Source organism: Salvia splendens, chromosome 3 (assembly GCF_004379255.2).
Source record: "Salvia splendens isolate huo1 chromosome 3, SspV2, whole genome shotgun sequence".
Lineage (NCBI taxonomy): Eukaryota > Viridiplantae > Streptophyta > Magnoliopsida > Lamiales > Lamiaceae > Salvia > Salvia splendens.
The window spans coordinates 27,693,911-27,718,282 of NC_056034.1; the positions used below are offsets into that span (position 1 = coordinate 27,693,911).

Below are 24,372 nucleotides of genomic sequence, written 5' to 3' on the forward strand. Positions count from 1 at the left end.
AAGTTTGTGGGATAAAAACAATTTTTTTATAAGTTTGGTGATAATATGCGCCAATATCATTTTTTTGTTATTAATTTTATGTTTTGATTTTTTCTATTTTAGAGAAAATACATACGATTTTTTAAAAAAAATTGGACTAATCATATTTCGTTGGTTAGCAAATTGGTTTACCATGTACTCTCTTCTCTTCGGTCCCCACTAAATGTCCAATATATTCAATTAACTCATTCTCACTAATATTTTTTTATAAAACTAATACTATATAAAAGTAGGACTATATAAAAGTAGAACCCTAAACTCATATTTCAGTAACTTTTTCTATACATTTATACTAATAATGGGAACAGAAGGGAGTAGTATCTATAAACATATATCTACACTGGCTATAATCCTATAACTGTGATTAAATATCTACACTGGCTATAATCCTATAACTGTGATTAAATATTTTATTTGGAATATTTATAACAGTGGAAGTTGAGAGTATATGGGCAAGTACTGGAACATTCCACAGCCATCTCATGAGAGCACCCTCTCGAACAAGCAACTAATCCAAGTATCCAACACATATTTTACTACTTACAAATGAATCAAATCATGTAGTTCGTGGAAGCCCCATGAAACTTCAAGTCCCTTAATTGTAGCTATAAATACCAATACATTTCAATGCATCCTCAACTATCACAAACCAATTCGCAAGCTTAATCAAATTGTCAGCTAAAAAATTCTCAAAAATGTCTCTGATCCCTCAAATTCTAGGAGAAATTTGTTCGGCCTTCAACGCGGCGCCGGTGGGCTTCGCGAGTAAGCCAATATATTTTCAATAAAAACAATCACAAACTGATCCAGAAATGGTTGAAACACTTTGTTCATCAGTGCCATAAAAGTTGCAGGTGCATTTGTCAGTCCGAAAGGCATTACCAAAAATTCATAATGGTCATATCGTGTCCGAAAAGCTGTCTTTGGAATATCCGCTTCGGCTATCTTCAATTGATGGTATCCTGATCGAAGATCTATCTTTGAAAACACTTGTGCACCCTGAAGTTGATCAAACAAATCTTCTATTCTGGGCAATGGATATTTATTCTTCACCGTCACTTGATTCAACTTTCGATAGTCTATACAAAGTCGCAATGTACCATCTTTCTTCTTCACAAATAATACTGGTGCACTCCAAGGTGAAACACTGGGTCGTATAAATCCCCTATATAATAATTATCGTAACTGTTTCTTCAACTCTTGCAACTCCAATAGAGACATCCGATAAGGAGGAATCGAAATAGATGCAGTACCAGGTAGCAACTCAATAGTAAGCTATGTTTCTCGATCAGGTGGCAATCCAGGTAAATCTTTCGGAAAAACATCAGGAAAATCTTTAACAACAAGAATATCTTTCACATTATCAAGAACTGTAGCACACTCTATAACATGAGCAAGGTATGCCTCACATCCACCTCGTATTAATTGAAAAGCCGATGTAGCTGAAATAAGACAAGTTGGGCATGGGGTACTATTCAAAAGAAGTAAACATGAGGGGATCTATGGATACACCGATACAGACTGGGCAAGCAATCCAATTGACCGGAAATCAACAGGAGGCTACTTCACCTTCGTCGAAGGAAATCTAGTCACTTGGAGAAGCAAGAAACAAAAAGTAGTTGCCTTATCGAGTGCAGAAGCGGAGTTCAGGGGTATCAAAAGTGGGTTGATGGAAATATTATGGTTGAGAAGACTAATGAAAGAGATCGGACTACCACAAGGAAAAAGTTAATTGTTTTGGATAACAAAGCAGCAATCAGTATATCTGAAAATTCAGTGCAACACGACAGGACCAAACATGTAGAAGTCGACCGGCACTTTATCAAGGAGAGTATTGAGAATGGAGTTGTTGAACTCCCATTTGTACGATCCGAAGATCAATTGGCTGACATCCTTACCAAAGCAGTCAACTCAAAGAGTCTATCCAATATTTTGAGCAAGTTGAGCTTTGGAGATCCCACCACTCAACTTGAGGGGGAGTGTTGAGCAAGGAAGAAGATCACGTTAAGATATCAGAATCATCCAAAAAAGGAAACAAGAATAAAATCAGCATAAATCAATTAGTATTGATTGAGTAATTTATTTCCTATGATTGTGTAAATCTTACCTTGTACAAGTGATGTAAAACTCTATTTAAAGAGTGGTAGTCAAAGTGAATAATACGACACAATTTACCACAATCTTCTTCCCTATAAACTTCGTCCCTTCAACCATGCCTAATACCAAATTCAAAATGATGCTCAACACTCGTGGTCATATCACTTATTCTATTTCGTTCATCAGATTAAGAAAACGAACATGAACTAGATTGGTCATGGGTCAAAGAGTAAAAATTATAGCCTTGGATATAGTATAAATGGTCAAATGAATATTTAAAACTTTTATCACATGAGAGCACACAGGGGGAATAATGATGAATTTGATTTAAGGGAATGTGTCCTGTATGGTGATGAGTATAAACAACCAAATGCTTGCATTTGTACCTAACAAGAAGATTGCAGCCATTGTGGTAAAAACCTCAATAAGTTAATGGAAGAGAGAACCAATGGTCCAAAAGGTGGAATTTTCAACGTCTAATCCAATTTGTCTGGATGCAAGCTCACCTCTTACATGTACCTTAATATCCATTATCTCAATCTCAAGGGGGAACTCGTAGTCCGTGCAAACAAATTCCCAACTCCCCATCACAAGGACACAACCAGGTATGCCACTCACACTAGGATGCACGATATATACATGGTTGCCCTCGACCAGAGAACATTGTTGGATCCTGTGAAGTTTGAGCACTGGAAATGTAGCTTCTACTCTGGCATTTCCACTCAAAACCACTTTGTTGTGCCTGTGAGAACAAGGGTAAAGATGATGACGAAGCGTCGCACCATTGTTGGTGCATAACACATGTAAATGTGTATGTTCTCTGCAATGCAACAGTGCTTACGTTCATAATCATTTTGTAAATTATCACACCACCTCAAATACTTCAATTTGCAATAATAACATTGATTTCATTCACCAAAATCAAAGGCCTAACTAATTCTAGAATTATGAAGGGAACATAGCATTGAGTCCATCACCATATATCGATTCATGCCTTCTCATACACCAATACCTCTGACTATGAACTCAATGATACAATCAAAATCTGTCAACCAGAAACAAATGAAACAAAAATAAAGGGAAAATAAAAAAAGGCTACGCAATAATAGGAAAAAGTAATCGATTGAGCTATAAATAATAAATAAATACACACACCATCTTTTGCATCCCTGAATAAACTAGAACGGTTTAGTTGGGGCTTGAAATGCATCGCCGAAAATTTTGAAGCCTCCATGGCAGCAAAGAACTTACCAGCTGCCAAGAAGAGAAATAGTTACACGAGTGAGTATTACTTAATGAAGGACCGAGAAGTGCATTGCAGAAGCATAGAAAAATAAATCTAGAAAAACTCTCGTGGAATTGATAAGGAGGAGTCTGGACTTACCCGTTCACTGGTAGGTAAGAGAGGGGAGATGGACTGATATTTGACGATGAACACAAGATGATATTTGATGATCAATTGTATTTAAATGAAAACTGGACCGTTAGATTGAACGGGGTTCATAATCCAGGCCTAGATGGTGGGATTACGAAATAGGCTTTAATTGGAAGTCGGACCCGGACCCAATTACTTAGAGCATCCCCAACGGTCCTCTTGCTGAAGGACCGCGTCCGTGCCAAAGGCGCGACACCCTACTGTCTGCCGCTGCACTCTTGCCGTCGAGCACGTCCGTGCCATTGAGCAGGGCGACGTGGCAGCACACAATTGGCCAACAGCTTAGCCGTTGCAATTTCTATTTTTTTTTAAATATTTTCGGATTCCCAAAAATATAGCCGTTTTATTACCTTTTTATAAATTATTTTTATATTTTTTTAATTCCAAAATCATCTATAAATACACACATTCATCATCCATTTTTCACATCAAACTATCTCTCATTCATATTTTTTCATACAACTCATCTACATCTTCCTCTCTCACTCATACCCTCTCTAAATTCAAAAATGGATTTCAGCGATATCATTGCGGAAGCGGAGCACGAAGAACAAGAATACTATGAACAATATCGTGCCGCCTATGAAGCCAATGTCGCCGCCGCTACCCCCGCCGCCCCTCCTCCTCGACCAACTAGATCAAATCGCCGCTACATCCACCGTGACAGGGAGCCCACGAAAGGCTCGTTACCGACTATTTTTTCGACGAGCCGCGATTTCCGGAAGATTACTTCCGGCGCCGTTTTCGCATGTCAAAATGGTTGTTTATGCGTATTGTCAACACATTTTCCGTCCGTGTTGAATACTTTCAATCACGTAGAGACGCAGCCGGTCGGCAAAGTCTCTCGGCGTTGCAGAAGTGTACTTGTGCCATCCGATAACATGCTACTGGGAAAACGGCTGACCTCTTCGATGAGTATTTGCATGTGGGTGAGTCAACTAGAATCGAATGCCTCAAAAAATTTTGCGACGGCGTTCGTTCTTCTTTCGGTGAGGAATTCCTTCGGGCACCTACCACCGAAGATTGTCAACGGTTGCTTCATCTTCACGAAACAGTCCACGGATTTCCCGGTATGCTGGGCAGCATTGACTGCATGCATTGGAAGTGGAAGAATTGCCCGAATGCTTGGAGGGGGCAACACTTAAACGGCCACAAAGGTGGCGGCCCAACGCTTATCCTTGAAGCGGTCGCCGACTACCGCCTACGGATTTGACATGCATATTTTGGTGTTTCCGGATCCAACAACGACATGAACGGGCTCTATTCTTCACCACTCTTCAATGATGTTTTTGAATGGTGTAGCACCGGTGATCGACTTCACCGTCAACGGAAATCCATACCACATGGGTTACTATCTCGCCGATGGTATCTACCCAAGGTGGTCGACTTTCATGAAGACGCTCAACAATCCGCAAGACCCGAGACGGGTTCTTTATGCGCAGCGTCAAGAGGCTGCTCGAAAAGACGTCGAAAGAGTTGTTGGGGTCCTTCAAGGTCGATTCAACATTGTGAGGGCCCTGTCTCGGTTGTGGTACGTTAAGAATATTGTCGACATCATGTATACGTGTATTATCTTGCACAACATGATTATAGTTGACGAAGGACTGATGGCGGCTAACTTTAACGACGAGGATAAAGCTGGAAGCTTAACCGCAAGGTCTCCCCCACGCAGAGGTATGCATACGACGGTGCGCGAGAGGATCCAAACAAGACACACAATACGCGATACCAAAATCCACACTGAGCTACAAGATGACTTAATCAAACACATTTGGGTGAAATTCGACAATGAGTAGTGAGTTTTTTAATTTTTATGAATTTAATTATGTAATTTTTAATTTTTAGGATTTAAATTATGTAATTTATATTTTTTAGACTTTATTATGAAAATTTTCATTTTTAAGCTTTTAATTATGTAATTTTTAATTTTTTAGTAATTAGTAATAGTATTTTGGATATTTTTAATGCATTTTAATAGTGTAGAAATATTTTTATTTAAATTGAATAATAGAATGATGGGACCTTTGAGCATGTTCTTGCGGAAGAGCATGAATAGGGGTGTTGTGCTCTTAAAAAGAGCATGGAGTAAAAAATCAATAAACGTAGGGCAGGGCCCACATCCATGCTCTTTAGCAAGAGCATGGTTGGGGATGCTGATGATATTACGGACATGGAATTATTGAAATTTGAGATGTTTGAATCTTTATTTTTTAGTTTTTGATTTTTTTAATTAATAAATATAATTTACTCTCTTAACCGAACATAAGTTGTATGACAATATAAGGAATGTGTTGTATACTTATAACTACACCCACCTAAAGAAAAATTCAAAACATGTGGGGGAGTTGGGATCAATATTGCAGACGGAGGCCCCCCACAAGTAAGAATTAAAATTCAAAATTTATGTGGGCCTCCACCTCAAGAGAGAGATAACGCTTTAGGTGGGCCTCCACTCTATAAGAGAGAGATGGTTTAAAGCATCGGCGCACGTTACTGCGGAATTCCCACCGGCGTGCGGGAATTCCGTGGCGGACGTCCGCCATTGTGCGTATCATGCACGGATACAGAATTTCCGCGAGGAATTCGCAGTTTCGCGGAATTCCGTGCGGACGTCCACCATTGCGTTGACTCCCACATACGTTCGCGCGGAATTCCCGTTTATTGCATTAAATGTTTTTTTTCGGTCCTTATAAATACATCTGATTGAACTATTTTTTCCCTATTTGTGTCGAAATTTTATTTCCGTAAATTGTTTAATTCCGAAAATTGTTTAATATGTGAATTTGTGAATTTTTTTAATGTGGGAATTCCGTCGGGAATTCCGCAGGGGAATTCCGTCACTGTGCAGTGGGAAGTCCGTATGTCGTGGCAGGAGGTGTTTTTGGGAATTCCGCGGGGAATTCCGTCGGGGCTAACTTGCCAACATCATGTACATGTGTATTATCTTGCACAACATGATTATAGCTGACGAAGGACCGAGAGCGGCTAACTTTTACGACGAGGATGAAGCCAGAAGCTCAACCGCAAGGTCTCCCCACGCCGAGGTGTGCATACGACGGTGCAAGAGAGGATCGAAACAAGACACACAATGCGTGATACCAAAACCCACATTGAGCTACAAGAAGACCTAATCAAACACATTTGGGCAAAATTCGGCGACGAGTAGTGAGTTTTTTAATTTTATTAATTTAATTATCTAATTTTTAATTTTTAGGACTTTAATTATGTAATTTTTAATTTTTAGGATTTAAATTATGTAATTTTTTATTTTTTAGTAATTTTTAATAGTATTTCGGGTATTTTTAATGCATTCTAATATTATGGAAATATTTTTATTTAAATTGAATAATAGAATGGTGTGACACTTGAGTATGTCCTTGCGAAAGAGCATGGATGTGGGTGTTGTGCTATTGGAGAAGAGCATAGAGTAAAAAATGAATAGAAGTGGATCCGGGCTCACTTCCATGCTCTTGCCTAAGAGCATAGATGGGATGCTCTAAGTGACACGACATTACTACTAATGCTATCTATAAATTATTTTAATCCACTCAATAAGTAGGCATAAATTGTGGATTTGATTTTTAGGAAGAGCAAACCAATAGTATTATACTAGTCCATTCATCCTAGCTAAGATAGTACACTTTATTTTTTAGTTTGTCTCATCCAACATTACACATTTCTATTTTTAGTAACTTTCTCTCTCCGATAAATACACCCAATCATTTTTTTTCTCTCTCCAATTAAATATTGAATTTTCTTTCTTTTATCATTTAATACTTACATCAACTTTTTATGCTCTCCAATTAACCATATTTCCGTGCTGATTAAGAAATGTGTCATCTTAGCCGGGACGAGTGCATTGGCGATAACAACAAAATTATCTTGCATTCAATTTCGTTGATAATTAATTGAACATTAAAATTCACAAAATAGTACTATTTTTAATTCGTCATTTTCGAACTACATTTCATGTAATTGGTTAATTGCAATATCCTCTTTGAGGTATGATATGTGAAAATGACGTATGAATTATGGCTTCTATTTAACACGTCACCATATCCAATAAACTATCTTCGTCCCAAAGAATAGGTACTTTTGAGTTCAACACAAACTTTAATGAAAATTAATAAAGTATGAGAGATAGAGAGAAAAAGAAATTAAAGTATTATTAATAGAGAATAGATCCCACCTCATTATAGAAAAAAATTTTCCAAAACTAGAATGTGCATATTCTTGTGAGACAGACTAAAAAAAAGAATTGCATATTCTTGTGGGACGGGAGTAGTTTCTTCCTTCTCTTTTTACGTTGTTAGACCATCTCCAACAGTACTGCAAAACCTAAAATGCAGTAGAATAATACCTCTAGTGCTGCAAAACCAATCCCATTATAGGTTTTTAAAGAAAAAAATACCTATCTTTAGGTTTGAACTAAAAGTATACCAAAAACTTTCAAAGTTTGAGTTATTGCATTCAAGTACAAATCAATTAATAATTATCAAAATAGAAGAAGAGAATGAAGAGAAATTAAAATACAAAAATAAAAAAACTTACAGGAATAAGAACGGCGAATAACTTACGGGAAGAAGAATGGCGTAGAGAAGATGTGAAAATTAACCTAATTTAATTTTATTATACAATTGGAAAAAAATAATATTTTACTAAATAAAGAGCCGCTATTTTAATTTCAAAATACAGAATTCAATTTTATAAGGCCCATCCGCAACGCTGTCTCTTATCCGTCTCTTAACCGTCTCATCTCTTAACTATTCATAGGCCCCACTGTACTTTTCACTCCATCTCTTAACCGTCTCTTAACCATCTCATCCCTTAACTATTCATTCAATTTTATTTTTTATTTTTATTTTCAACAAATTCAATTAATAAAAACACACTTCATTAATAAAATAAAATAAAATTACAACTTAAAATTCTAAAAAAATTTAAAAAACACATAATTAAAATCCTAAAAAAATATTAAAAATACATAATTTAATTTCTTCCGCGCACTCTACTGGTTGCCAAAGTTTACCCACAACAATTTAAATTTGGGAGAAGAATAAAATAGATGGTTTGAGATGAAAATTGGAGAGGAAAGAGAGATGATTTGAGAAGAAAAGATGTGTGTTTGTGTGTGTAATGATAATGAAAGAGGCGTATTTATAAAATAAAAAAATAAATAAAAATAAATAAAACGTTGAACGGTTATATTTTAATTTTTTAATTTTTTTTATTTAAATCAAATTTTTTAAAAAATATTTATTGAGTCAGTGTGACGACGCCCACTCGCGGGCCGGCGAGTGGGCGTCACACCTAGCGCCAGCGCGCGCCACGTGGCGCTGACGAGTGGCGAGTTGGCGCGCCATGCGTCTCGGAGGGACGAGCATCTCGGCGAGATAGGGATGAGAAGGGACGCTGCAACGCGTCTCTTAACCGTCTCATCTCGAAGAGACGAGATAAGAGACGGTTGAGAGATGCGTTGCGGATGCTCTAGATTAATAATTCACAGTGCTTATAAATCTATGGGAAACAATTATTTTATTAGATAGATTAATAACTATACGTACATTAATACATAATCCAATTTACAGATTAATAACTATACGTACATTAATATTATTCAAATCAAATATGCTATTAAATATAACAAAAATTAGTTAAACATTAATATGTAGTTATATTAATTAATAAATCTTATATTATTTAATTTAATTTATGATATTGACAAAGTGTCATGTGTGTAATTTAAATAAAATATAAAGGTATGATTGAAAAGTAAAAAAAGTTAGTGGGTGAGGAATATTCTTTTAAGTTTGAGTTTAGTGTAGATGGTTGAAGCAAAATCAATTTTTAATGTGACATTTACACTTAAATGAGTTTGAGTTTAGTGTAATGGTTGGAGATGCTCTTAGAAAATTAACCTAGGCGCCAACATGGATTATACTCTCTCTGTCCGTGAATAGGAGTTCCGTTTTATATTTTAGTCCGTCCCCGAATAGGAGTTCTGGTTCACTTTTACCATAAATGGTAATAGGGTCTCACATTACACTAATTTATTCCACTCATATTTCATTTAAAATTAATACTATATACAAGTGAGACTCATATTTCACTAATTTTTTTCCACTCACTTTCTTAACATTTCTTAAAACCCGTACTACCAAGGAATGAGATTCCTAATGACGGACGAAGGAAATACTTATTATCGAATTATATTTCATCCCTTTATTTATTTATTTATTTTTGGGTACAGTTTCACAAGTACTATCCGAAATTGACCATCCCTGTTAATTAGCATGATCAATTATGTCACACGTTATTATCTCGGGGGTGCACACATTGAAAAGTCAAGGAGACTATTTTTTTGAAGTTAATTTTGTTTTTTCATTTTGGGTGCGTGAAAAGTGCGATTATGGTGCAACAAACATCATGTGACTACGTTTAAATTAATGAATGTTCAGCGTTAATTAGGCATCATGCTCAATAATATAAGTACTAATTATTTATAAGTCAAATTTCTATTTTTTTTCAGGTTAGTGCAATACGAATATATTGATGTAAAGACATAAAGATATACTCTCTCCGTCACACTTGAGAAATGACATGAGATTTTAGGAGATGTTATTTTATGTATTAAGTGGTGAGAAAAAATATAATTTTATAATTGATGTGAGAGGGAACTTTTTCAAAAGAAATGAGACATCTTTTGTGGGACAAACTAAAAAGGAAAGTGTGACATCTATTATGGGACGGATGAAGTATTAAATTGACAAATTGTAATTATCATTAAACCAAAATAAAATATCATTGCTGAAGAAAATTCCATTAAGTGAACACTAGTTATAAAAATAATGTTGGAAATATGAATATAGTACTCCCTTCGTCCCATATAAATATGTCATATTTCATTTTTCATCCGTTCCATAAAAATAGTCCATATCTATTTATGGAAACTTTTTTTCTCCTTCTTTTTCCTTTATCTTTATGGCTCCACAATCCACTACACAATTTCAACTATTTTTTCTCCTTCTCTCTTATTTTACCAATTACATATTAAAATATGTGCCGACCAAAAATGACATATTTCAATGAGACAGAGGGAGTAGATTCGGCCACAAATGCTTCTAGAAAGCTTGTAGGGTAGATTCTGCCACAAATGCTTCTAGAAAGCTTGAAGGGTGAAAAGAAAATAGACTGGTCAAAGTGGGCAATGGTTGACGCCTACACTTTTCAAGTTTGAAAATAAGTATCCACGCAGGGATTGACTACGACACAAAAAGTATTAATTGGCCACTTAATTAAATAAATTTAAATTTATATATACCCGAGAAGCATGAAGAAGCCACCTGGATATTAATCATATTATAGATGTATAGAGTGTAATAACAATATCTATCGAACCTGCTGGAATAAAATAATACTGTAATATAGTATGTAATTATTTACGAAACTAATGGGACATTTTTTTCATGGAAAACAGAAAGAAATCTTTTTTCACTTGTTGAAAAAATAACTAATTTAAGAGATCTTTTATGTGTTACTTTTTTTTTAAATAATTTGCAAAATACTTATAAACTATACGGATATAAACACAACCAAAACACCATCTCGATTAGCCGAAAAACTCAGAAGAAAATGAAATACAAAAATATTACTCTATTTTAAAAAGTTTGTTTAGAAAAGTATGATTTGGAAACATTAGCGCGCGATTAAATGATTCTTCTAGTTTTGCCATCTACTAATATTTTACTCCCGTTATATAAATGCTACGGTGAAAACAAATTACTCACTCCGTTTATTCATAATTGAGTCATTTTTCCATTTAAGAAAGTTCCTACGTAGTTAAGTCATTTTCATATATGGTAACTTTTTTTCTTTTTTTTTACTTTAACCTCTCTACTTTATTCACTTTATACTTTATTCTCTCTACATTTTCCTCTCTCTCACCTTTTTATATATTTATTTAGCACACCCAACATTCCTTTCTAAAACTCCGTGCCGAAAAGTTTCACCTCAATTATAAAGAAACGGAGGGAGTACAATTCAAAAAATTCTTCCTAATTATTTATTGTTATTTATAGATTAAGAATAAACAAGAAATTCATGAAATAAAGACAAACACGAAAAGTTTAGTATGCATCAAAGTCATGGGACACACACAAACATGCCAAGAGTGAGTTGTTTCGAATCAAATGCCATGTTATGGCCTTTGATTAATTCTTTATTTCTTTACATTATTTAATTTTATACTGTTAAAAACAGGTTATATGGATTTATTGATAGCCACGTGGACAGAGTTAGTTGCATCATTTGAGTTGTCTCCACACTCTTTTGTTTTGTGCTGTTCAATTCAGTGTCAATTTATTTTGACCATGAACAAAAAATTAAATCTATCTATATATCTTCATATTCTAAATTAATGTATGATTGTTTGTGAGTGATGCGAATTACACCATATGTTCCATATCATTATTTTGTGCAATAAATTAAGTTGCTACTTAATATGTCCTTCCTTCCGCAATTAGAGTCCGGATTATCATTTCGGTGTATTCATAATTAAAATTTTCAATTCACTTTGCTAATAATATGTAAGTAAATTACATATTCTACTAACTTATTATTTTTATCTTTAATTATAAAATTAACATATAAAAATATAACTCACATTAGACATGCCCACGGTTCGTAAACCGGCAGTTTCGGTTCGGAACCGCCGGTTTTGGTTTCGAGAAATGTGGAACCGGAACCGAACCTTGAGGCTATTTCACGGTTCCGGTTCCGAACCGCCGGTTTCAGACGGTTTTTCGCGGTTCCGGCTAGATTTCACTGTTTTCTGACGATTTCTCTGTTCATCAGACTTACTTTATTTTTCATCCACTTAAGACACTATTCTTAATCTTTATGTCCAAAAAAAGTGTCGCAATTAATAAGAAATGGAAGAGAGAGTAATAAAATTGACACATTAGTGGATTGACTTATGTATCCATTTTTCATAGTATATGAACTCGTGACATGCACTTTACAAATCGTAAACTAAAAAAGAAATTAGAAGCAAAGAAATCAGGAATTTGAAGCTATGCAATAACTATGATATTAAATGATTTTATAAATAAATTTGAACTTTAATTGTATAATTATGAAATAATCTCTCCGTCTCACTCAAGATGTCCACAATTTTTTAGTGGCACGAAATTTTAGAAAGAGTTATTAGGTGAAGTAAGTAGAGAAAAAAAATAATTGAATATTTTAATAAGAAAAAAGGATAGAGATTTATTTCCAAATATAGAATATAGATATTGGGACAAACTAAATGAACATCTCGAATGAGACGGAAGGAGTATCAATCGACCAATCTTGACCCGTCAAATTGTAAGAAACAAGTTTTTTGTGATAAGTTAATCTGAATATTGTAATTTGTAAAGTTTATGGAAATAATACATTTCTATAAAATCTTAATCTCATTGCTGGAAAGGAAAAGCAAAATTCCAGTGATGATGCATTAATTGACAGGTTGTTAACCACACAAGTATTAGCTACTTTTGAAGTAAAATCATCTTCCTCTTTTACTAATTGGCAAGTGTAATTAATGTATGCTTAGTTGCCTAATCTATTTCCACCCCTAAAATTTCAAAGGTGTAAAAGAAGAAATTGATTTTGAACATATCTATTTCAAAATTGAATACTAGTATTTGGTCCGCATTGTGCAGCTTCCTCCCCCCTCCCTTCACAACTGACTCTCCGTGTTCTACTCGCGTTTATAGCAGACAATTCGAAACCAAGTTAACTTGTTTAATTCAAAGAGAGAGAACTAAGAGGAGAGAGAGAGGGATCAATTATCTTTTTCTTTTTCCGCAGAGAGAGAGAGGGGGAAAAAGAGCATCCTTTTGGTTTCAATCAATCATTTCCTTTTGCCACTGTAACTGCTGCAATCGGCCACTACCTTTGGAAACAGTCGATTTGAAAACTTGGGTTTTTGAATTGGGAGTATTTTAGATCCTGTTGTTTGGACAAGTTTAATTCTTGATTGAATTTTGGTGGGGAAAAAGGATTCTTGTTAAGGATGCTTGTGATGTAATATGGCACTCGTGTTTCTCACAGAATCAGAGAAGATGTCGTTTTACATTGGTCGCGAGGCTTCAAAGGTTCGCTTTATCTCTCTCGTTTGCCAATACTTGCTTTTCAAGCAAATTCTTATTGGGCTTCTTGTTGCTGCTTGTATTGATTTTGCTCTTGTTTTTGTTTCTTTTTTGAAGTTATGGAAGAGATTTTGTGCGGAGATTGCAACAGAGCTCAACCTTCTTGCTGAAAATTGGAAATACATTTTAGGCGGCATCGTTTGTCAGGTTAATGCTTCACTGATTTCTTATGATGTTGTTTGGAAAAATGGGTGCTAATAAATTTTGTTGATTCTGTCCCTCAACATGAGTCTTTACATATAAAAATGGCAGTTCGATTAGGCTGATTGAAACTCCATGCTTTTTACAAGTTGCTTCAAAGGTCCATTTTGATAAAAATTATCCTTGTCAGAAGCTTTTACTCCCTCTTCTTTGTCTCAGTTTTAGTTATACATATGCTTTTGTAGATCTCTGATATACTGCTCAAAGAGGCTGAATGCTATTTGGCAATCTTTGATTTGTAGCTACAATGGAGAGATCATGATCCTTTGAATGATATAGTTCACAGTTGCATCTTGATTTTTTTTATTTGGAAAGTCTATATATGTTGTAGTTTATGTAGTAGTATTTACAATGTCGTTACGGCGTTGCTTCATTAACTGATGTTACAAGACAGTGGGACTTATATATTTTACCTGTGACGTTCACTGTTATACAGTACATCCACGGGGTAGCAGCGCGAGGGGTTCATTATTTTCATCGGCCGGGACCAACACTTCAGGATGTTGGCTTCTTTCTTCTTCCGGTAATAATGAATTGTTCCTTTATTTTATTTGCAAATGTTAATAACTTAATAGTGATATGCCTTGTTATGCTATGGTCTAATCTTTTCTGAACTGTAGGAACTTGGCCAAGAAAGAGCTTACATTAGCGAAACAGTGTTCTCCTTCATTTTTCTTTCTTTTGTCTTGGTGAGTTTTCATCTGTTCTATTGTTCGTTTATAAGATGGCAACTAGGTTTTAACTTAAATGCTTTTTATGCTACACGCAGTGGACTTTCCATCCTTTCATATTGAAGACCAAGAAGATATACACAGTCCTGATATGGTGCAGGGTCCTTGCATTTTTAGTCGTAAGTGCAATCTAGCAAGTCTTTTTAGCACTACTAGTAGTTGTATACTATAAAGTTGTGGGCTTTACGCTGAGAGAGAGGTCTGTGGTTGTTTTCTCTTTCGTTCGGGGTGGGGGGTTGGAGTGATCCTGGCTACTGATTGACAGCATTTGCCTTATTTTTAAGTTCATTGAAAAATCTAACAACAAGTATATATTGTTAAATAATTCACATCCACACTACACTTGTTGCAGGCATGTCAGTTTCTTCGGATCATAACTTTCTACTCTACTCAACTGCCTGGTCCAAATTATCATTGTCGAGAGGTAATTCAAAAAAAACCTTGGTTCTCTTTTCTGTTGACGTGGTTCATAAATGGAGAAAATTGCTTTCTTGATTTCTCATTTTCTACATAAGGAAACCATATAGGTCATGTTGGGTTTGTTCTTTTTGTGTTGAATCATGTAGGGTTCGAAGCTTGCAACGTTGCCTCCCCCAAACAATGTTTTAGAAGCTCTATTAATAGGTAACAATCCCCCCTTCTTGCCCTACATCCTGAGTCATTTCTAGAATTCTATGCTTATTTTTTTGGTTCATTTGGTTATGCAGTCCCTCGTGGGGTTCTTTATGGCTGTGGTGATTTAATATTTTCATCTCACATGATATTCTCCCTGGTCTTTGTTCGGACATACCATAAGTATGGTACTCGAAGGTAATATCTTGCTTCTTTTCAAATATGTAGAAGTTAGTTTCTATTCTGAAGGTTAAAGAAGAAGCTCACTATCATCTATTCTGGCAGTTTTGTTAAGCAGTTAGCCTGGTTAACCGTCGTAATTCAAAGTTTGTTGATTGTGGCATCTCGTAAGCACTACACAGTTGATGTCATCGTGGCATGGTACACTGTAAATTTGGTAGTGTTCTTTCTCGACAAGAAGTTACCAGGTCAGCATTAGTTTCACTTCACCTTTCTATTTTCCTCCTCCAATTGTTCACATGTTTTGAGGCCGACTCGGATGTTATACCTGCAGAACTACCCGACCGTTCGAGTGCATCTGCAGCATTGTTCCTCCCACTGACCAAGGATAACAAGACCAAGGAAGAGAATCAGAAACTCTTGAATGGGAATTCCGGGGATGCTGCTGACTGGGTATAACTTAGCTTCTCGTCTCCCTCCCTCGATATTTAGTGGTTTCCTTCCCCTAGTCAGCTAAAAAAGTAGTCTTATTTGCAGAGACCAAGAACCCAGATCAATGGCAAGATCATGGAAGAAGGCAATGTCGTGCATGTTGAAGCAGTCATCAGCAGCGTCTAGTTGATGAACAAGTGCACAAGCGCCCGGTAATACGCCACTTGTAATCTTAGATTGTCGAATCGGTGTAGCGTTTAGCAACAAGTCCTCAACAATGGGAATGGGAGGATGTATCGTGAATTCATTTTTTTGTTCTAATTACATCAATTAATCATTCTTGATCAGCAGTTCTCTCCAAAAGAGATATGTTTGCTTACTCTTTAGGGTACATTGTACAACGCATAATGGAGTGTTGTTGCAGTGGAATTCTTTATCTCTGCCATAGCTGAATCATACTTTATTCAGACATCATATATGTGATGGTAGCGTGCTTGTCATGAAACCGACACCTCTGCTTTGCACATGCTTGACAGAGAAGAAGCTGCTCTTAGAGCATCATTAACCCTGGCCTGGAATCAGACCCCAAGTCTCCTCCACGTCACCATTCCCCTAAATTTGAGTCCCGGGCCACAACTGCTCTAACCCTGCAGGCCCCAACCCGGACCGCAACTAATAAATGACACTATTCACAACTCCAACTTATTTTACTCGTAAAATAGAATACGTTGAACAATTAAAATACAAAAAAATCATTTTTAATTCAAAAATAATAAATTATAAACTAAAAATTAAAAACATTAAACAAAATAAGAAAATCAAAATTAGAGCTCCACTTTCAAATTTCCAACATATAATTATAAATTATACTCCATAAACTAAAAAAATGAGAGAATTAAAATAGTCTCCTCTTCCCAATAAAAATGTGAAAATTAAAATAGGCTCCACTTCCCAACATTTATGCATGCCTCTTTCCCTCCCTCTCCCTCTCCATTCTTCTTCCTTTTCTCCATTCTTCTTCCATTTCTTCTTCAAATGCTAAAAAAATCAGAAGAAAAAAAAGGAATGGGGTTTGGGGCCCGGCCCAGGAGGCTCCAACGCAGGGACTGACCGAACCCCGGGACCGGCCTGGGCCGGAACTTCGTCGCCTCCAACGCTGAGCTCGGGCCGGGACTCGCGATTTGCGGCCCGGCCCCGAGCGTTAATGATGCTCTTATACCCCCACTTGCTTCATAAGACTATCTAACATTTTTCTTTCTCTTAATTACATTCATTTGTCCCTTAAAATATGAACCATTTTCATTTCAGTGCATCTCTTACAATTATGCATTTTTTATTTTAGATTTTTTTTTCTGATAAGGTGATACGTATTATTCATCACTAATAATATTTCAATTATATTTGTTTCTATCTCTTACTTTACCAAATAAGTATGCATTAAAACATAGCCTATTCAAAAGTTCATATTATTAGTGGACGAAAGGAGACTATTCAGATCATCACCTCAATCTAACCTAATATTGTACTCCCTCTGTCTCATAAAAGATGTTACAATTGTGAGACGACATGACATCTTTAATATGACAAACTAAAAAGGGAAATATGACATCTTTAATATGACAAACTAAAAAGGAAAATAAGACATTTTTATGCGACGGAGGGAGTACATCATTAATTTTATATATTAACAAAATGAAAAAGACATAAATTAAATTATTTTTGCACAATAATTTAGATAGTGGTGTTTAGTGAATTAAATTATTAATAGTAAAGTAAGAGACATAATAAAATAAGAAAGAGAAAGAGAGAAAAGTAAAATAGATTATAAAGTAAGAAAGAGAAAAATAGAATAAAGTACGAGGGATAAGATGATAAAATAGAATAGGAACGAGAAGACTCTCCTTCATTATTCTCTCTCTTACTATACTCTCTCTACTTTAATTATTTATTACTCCCTCCGTCCCCGAATAAGAGTCGCTAATTTCCTTTTTGGGTCGTCCCCCATTAAGAGTCACTCTTCATTTTTACCATAAATGGTAGTAGGTCCCACATTCCACTAACTCACTCCACTCTCATTTTATTATAAAATCAATATAAAAAAGTGAGTCCCACATTCCACTAACTTTTTCAACCAACTTTTCTTTACATTTCTTAAAACTCGTGCCCGGTCTAACAACGACTCCTATTAGGAGACGGAGGGAGTATAATTTTTCAAAAACGAGTACAAAAAATAAGTGACTCAAGTAACGTGGAACAAATGAGTACTATCTTTGTCAAAAAAATTGATTGAGAACGATACATACGAAATTAACAAAGTAGGGTAAACTACGGAAATGGTACTTAAACTTTGCGTTTTTCACCCCAATAGTCCCTGAACTTATAAAAATGACATAGGTGTAATCACATTCGTGATGAATAGTAAAAAAGTACCACGAATGTGATTACACCTTAGTCCAGGGACTACCATGATATTTTTAAAATCAAGGGATTATTGGCGTGCAAAACGCAAAGTTCAGGAACCATTTGTATAGTTCACTTAATAAAGTAAGAGAGAGATAGAGATAAAGAGTAATTGATACTCCCTTCGTCCCCCATAAGCGAAACACTTCTTTTGGGTGCGAAATTTAAGAAATTGATATATGAAGAGAGAGAAAAGTAAAAAAGTGAAGAAAGAATAAAATAGGTGGGAGAATAAAGTAAGAGAGATGAAATGCTATTACTTTTGCTAAAAATGAAAATGACTCACGTATGGTGGGACATCCCAAAAAAGTGACTCACTTATGGTGGAAGTAACGGAGGGAGAATATTGTTGGTGAAAAATGAGATCATCCAATTATAGAAAAAAAATTACTATAAATAGATGAAGGCTAATTTTAGTGGACAACCCAAAACAAGAAAAACAAGACTATATTTTTGTGAAGTACTTCATCCATCCGCCATTAGGAGTCTCGGTTTATCATATTAGTCCATCCGCCATTAGGAGTCTCGGCTCACTTTTACTATAAATGGTAGGTAGACACCATATTACACTAACTGATTCCACTTACATTTTATTATAAAAAATACTCCCACCGTCTCACTCTAAGTGACACATTTTTCTTTTTGGGATGTCCCACTTAATTTGGGATGCAAATTAAATTAAGAGACATGAAGTGGATGGTGAGAAGTGGCGTTCGTTGTGGCCTTGTGAGAGTTGTGACCTGGTGCAGAAAAAAAAATTACTGCTCCGTCCACTCTAATCGAACCATTTTTCTTTTTAGGATGTTCTACTATGAATGATACATTTTTTAAAATAAAAACATTACTCTCTCTACTTTTTCATTCTCTATTATTTTCTCCACTAAACTTACAAAACAATAATAAATAAAATCTCGTGCCAAAATAGAATTGCTCCACTTAAACTGGGGCAAAAGGAGTATAATATTTAAAGTACTAATACTAATTCTACGAATTTTATACTCCCTTCGTCCCAACTAAGTTGAGTCGTATTCCTTTTTGGGATGTCCCAACTAAGTTGAGTCATTTCCTTTTTTGACAAATATCAAAACATCCAATCACTCTTACTTTATTCTATCACCTACTTTCCCCCTCTTTATCTTTCTTACTTTATTCCTCTCTTCTACTTTTCAACACAATTTTTTAATCTCCGTGCCCAAAAGTTGTGACTCAACTTAGTTGGTACGGAGGAAGTGTTATCGAGGCCACGATGGCACACAGTTATTTAAAACTAGTTTCTGAGCATTATAATATACTCGCCTAAATTTATCGATTCTAATCATTTATCATTTATAATTGTATAACTCATAATTAAATTAATTTACAAATAAAAGGATAAATACTAACATTTCACTAAAAATTAGGGACGTCAATCTAGTCCGAAATCTGCGGGTCAACCCAAATAACCCGGTAAAATCATAAAGTTAGGGCCGGAAAATCGCAACCCAAATGCATAGTCGGGCTACACTGGCTGACACGTTTAGGTCGGCGAGTTATGCGGGTTGGCCCGGTGGGTTGTGGAATAGCCCATGGGCTGTGCATTTAAAATAAAAATATAATTAAAATTTTAGGTTATATACTTATATGAAGTATACATGAAAATATCAATACTAAACGCAACATTATTATGATATATGTATGGTAATTATGTCCTCTCTCAAATTGAAAGTTAGGGTTGAATGGAATATAGTATGTTATTAATATGTACTCATATTAAACGCCACATTACGTCTTTCCTCTCGAAGACAATGATCCGATGGAAGCTTCAAAAGTTATTGATGTAGAAGAGTGTCATTCAACTCCATATAATTTATTTTTTGACATACTACAATCTATACTATCTTTTTTTTAATTGCTTATAATTTATTTTTTGAATATACAATTATGAATGTCATTCAACGCAGTCGAAATGCATGATTATTGTAGTCAGATTCACGTGTATTACTAATTAAACTATGTTTATGTATTTTGTTTCAATTTTCAATTGCTATTATTTTCTTTCTATTGATTACATTGATAATTACTATTTATGACAATCTGTTTTTATAAGTTAGAATATTGGATTGGATAGAAATTAACACATAAGATCACTTTTAACCCGAATAGCCCGTGGATTAGCTCGGAAACCGAAGATTTAGGATTATGTCGAAAATTTATAACCAAAAAAATTGACAACCCGGATAACCCACACCCAAATAGCCCGACAACCCGAATGGATAGACCCAAACCGAATAGGCTAGCCCAATTGACGTCCCTGCTAAAAATGGCGCAATTGAATTAACTTATACTTCCTCCTAAAAATGGCGCAATTGAATTAACTTATACTTCCTCCATTTCTCTTATAAAAATCGCATTTATGTATTGTCCATTTGTGGACCACTCTAAATTTCTGATCACTGCTGTAGAATTTAAATCTAGGACCAGCTTTAATAATTTGTTACTTTATGTACTAATATAACCACAGAGACAAGGCAAAATAAACCTTATAAGCACGGTGAAATAAAATAATTCCCCCTTAATTAAAAAAAATAAATTAGTTTTACCATTTGAGCCGGCTTCCAAAATTAAACCAAGTGTACATATGGAAAGTTTCAACCAATCAGACACTACTAATAATGTGGATCTCACAATCCATTAACACTACTTTCAATACATTTTCCCTCTTTTTTACTTTTTTCCATCTCACTATTATTTTATCAATTGCACATTATCCACTCCCTCCGTCCCGCAAAGTTTGTCTCATTTTATCATTTTCGTCCGTCCCACTTGGAATCTTACCAAAAATAGATATTAAAGTTAAACAATTTCCTAAAACCCGCGCCGGGTCAAATTGGGATAAATTTTGGGAGACGGAGAGAGTATTTTTTTAAGGACGGAGGAGTAGTTGTGAAGAGTGGCAGTTAGAGAGATCCTGCAGCTGCAACACTTCACTTGTATGTATGTATGCATATGCATATATTATATGCATAATATTCATTACCAGGGGGCAGTTCTTTACGTATATATAAAATGTTATTGCAAGTGCATAAAATATTCATTGTTTGAAGTCCTACAAGAAGAATTGTTTGTATTTCATGCACCCTTATTAATATGTATGCAACAGTAATGAAACTTGTGTATAACATGAATGCATACTGCAACCAGAATCAAGAAGAAGATATTGAAAGAAAAAGAGAACTAACTCACTGCAGCAGAATGACTACTTCAATTCCTATCAACTTATAACTTTGGCATTTGCAATCCGGTTTCTGTCTTTACAGGTTTCCCACCATCTTACGACGGGATGTTGAAATGGAAAAGCCAAGAAATGACAAAGGCAAACACCATACAAGCGAGAAGAAAATTTAAGAAGCGATGACCATTTAAGCAAGTTCGGGTTTCTAGAGTGAAGGGGGTGGGAGCTAAGGATGTGGCAGTAGCTGCACCATCTGCGTGGCTTTCACTCACTTGTTGAACAGCCTCTATATCAGTAGGACCAACAACGTTGCACGCCACCGAGTTGCAAATTTCACAAGTCCTGAGGTCAGCAGAGACATGATCAGAGCTGAGCCAAATGCAAAACAATAGCTACTACAAGGAAAAGGGGATAAAATGTTTCTGGTTGCGATGCCTCTTCATTGTCCGGAAAAATGGCATCAATCTTGAATTTATTACTGTCAATTTGAAAGTTACTCGATCCAGTCGAAATAAAACTACTTTTGCAGTCTGAAAGAGGAGAATGCAAATGTAGCAGATGAAGAAATGTGATGGTTATAGTCAAGTAAAATTTGATGATAACACCTTCAAATTCTACTTCAATCATGCAGTCATCTTTTACTAGTTTAAAGAGTTTCACAGTATATGCTACTAAAAATAAAACTTTGCTCAGTTTAAAGACTTAAGTAAAAAAAAAGGATAGAATTTGAAATGCGAAATCAGATTTGGCACTTGCTAGCATTAAATCTTTATTGACACCATACCAAGGTAGCAGGTTAGGTTAATCAATGTTACACCATAAGGTAAGACAAACACAGAGACAAATATTTCTCCCACCATGCATTCAACAACTATTTGGTTTGAAAAGATTTAGGCTTTTAGCCATGTCTTTCCAGGTGTATAGGAGTAATATACTAAAAATATTGCCTTTGGCTGAGGAATCCAAATAAGGTGCTGTAAATTCTGAGATTTTATTACTATAATCAAGAAAAATAAAGGGAGAGAATCTCAAGAATGAGCTTAAGAAACATAAGCAATTGTTCTACTTTAATAAAACTCATTTGCTTTAACATCACATTCTTGATTATATACCCTCATCAGCATTTACCAGAAACACTACCATAACAAGACAAAAAGGAAAGGAATCCAAGAAAACAACCTTAAACAGAGACGCACCACAATTCAACAAAAACTATGGAAATATTAGAAATAATTGAAAATTGAAGAGTTACTGACTTGTTTCCTTTGATTTTGAACCATGTTTCAGCACAATGCCTGTGAGCAGCAGCTAAATCATCCTTACACGAGCACCCCAATTGAATGGCAATCCCAGAGCTAGGGCTACTGCTCACCAAACCTAAATGACAAATCCGGCAATCTCTCTCAATCACCTCCTGCGCCGCTTTCTCCCCGCTCTCTAAATCCAAATATTCCAAATCCCCATCTTCCAAAATCTCCGACCCACAGGCGAAGCTGCAATCGTCGTAGAATTGCGAGTTGCAAGAACCACCCTCCACGGCGTCGGAGAAGCAAACGCTGCCCTCCTTGTCTCCGTCGCATTCCAAATCTGTGTTGGATATTCCTAAAGTAGCCATTTGTTTCAAGGCGCTGCAGCTACATAAGCACCTTCAAAATTCAATCTTTATACAACCCATTTCCTAATTTTCCGCTTCTGTCATGAATTCTTTGAGGTATGAGAAAGAATGAATCTTGAAAGAAGAAGCGATGTGTTGAATCTGAGCAAATTCAAGACTCTCTGTCTATTTATCAACTTCTGAAATTGAAAATGACGCTTTATTTTCGAATAATAGTACTAAGGTTGTGATGGGGTACGTACTAAACAAGCCCAATAGCAGTGACGGCCCATCAGCCCAAAGCCCAAGGAAGAGTATCAGTTCGGCATTACCAAAGAGTTCGGCCCCAGCCTACAGCTCGGTAAAAGCCGACCAATCAAGCTCTACTCTCAGATCGGCAAAAGCTGCTCGGCAATAGTTCAGCAGTTCGGTCTCAGTGTTCGACCGAACTGGGAGATAGTGGACTCATGCAGAACCTCCACGACCTCCACTACACGATCTATTTAGTGGTGTCAACTCATGCAGGATCTCATGCAGGATAGCGGACCAAACAAAGAGATAGTGGACCCATGCAGGATCTCATGACCTCCACGACATCCACAACCTAGTTAGTGGTGATGTAAGCCACGACCTAGTTAGTGGTGATGCAAGCCACGATCTTAGTTCAATGTATAAATAGAACTTAGATCAGATAGACCAAGAGAGAGAGCTCTCTAGACATCAAATATCATATAGCAAGTCTGTATTTGTAAGCTGTAAACCAGATCAAGCAATACAATCTTGCCCTCCTTTCTTCCCGTGGATGTAGATTTACCTCAGTAAATCGAACCACGTAATTCCTTGTGTCGTGATCTATATTTTCTTTTACCTGCATTTACTACCATCAAAAATTCGCCCAATCATCACTGGCGCCGTCTGTGGGAAACAGAGAACCAAATCTGTGATAAAAGCGAGTTTTTGATCCTCTTCCACCAAAAAAATGCATACCAGATCACGTAACACCCATAATACCGTTCGTGATAACCATGAGGAAGCTAGTCCAGCCCGCAGGTCTGGAAAACAGCCTCGGGAGAAATCTACTTCCAGTTCTCACGGAGAAGGAACAAACCGCTCAAAGACTCATCGCACCGAGTCTTCCCAGCAGCCCGATTTGAACGAGGCTGTCAAGTTGTTTTTGGCCGAGAAGC

General features: G+C 35.9%; 2 protein-coding genes and 1 long non-coding RNA gene across 3 annotated transcripts; 1 reads left to right on the top strand and 2 right to left on the bottom strand.

The window, feature by feature from the left end:
* Positions 1 to 2,012: 2,012 nt before the first annotated feature.
* LOC121794086 lies at positions 2,013 to 3,563 on the bottom strand. The gene is made up of 3 exons (XR_006049233.1): positions 3,521 to 3,563; positions 3,292 to 3,390; positions 2,013 to 3,181 (listed from the first exon to the last, which is right to left on the bottom strand). It is a non-coding gene; the product is annotated as an uncharacterized LOC121794086 (long non-coding RNA).
* Positions 3,564 to 13,245: 9,682 nt separating this feature from the next.
* Positions 13,246 to 16,356, top strand: LOC121797307 (phosphatidylinositol:ceramide inositolphosphotransferase 2-like). Its single transcript, XM_042196059.1, has 11 exons — positions 13,246 to 13,710; positions 13,822 to 13,911; positions 14,402 to 14,488; positions 14,586 to 14,654; positions 14,735 to 14,815; positions 15,049 to 15,120; positions 15,263 to 15,320; positions 15,404 to 15,506; positions 15,594 to 15,736; positions 15,823 to 15,941; positions 16,026 to 16,356. The coding sequence occupies exons 1-11, from the start codon at positions 13,645 to 13,647 to the stop codon at positions 16,104 to 16,106; spliced, it is 969 nt and encodes a 322-aa protein (XP_042051993.1). The 5' UTR covers positions 13,246 to 13,644; the 3' UTR covers positions 16,107 to 16,356.
* Positions 16,357 to 21,602: 5,246 nt separating this feature from the next.
* On the bottom strand, positions 21,603 to 23,361 carry LOC121793753. Its single transcript, XM_042191787.1, has 2 exons — positions 22,848 to 23,361; positions 21,603 to 21,933 (listed from the first exon to the last, which is right to left on the bottom strand). Exons 1-2 carry the CDS (start codon positions 23,204 to 23,206, stop codon positions 21,690 to 21,692), a joined length of 603 nt encoding a protein of 200 aa, XP_042047721.1. The 5' UTR covers positions 23,207 to 23,361; the 3' UTR covers positions 21,603 to 21,689.
* Positions 23,362 to 24,372: the final 1,011 nt, after the last annotated feature.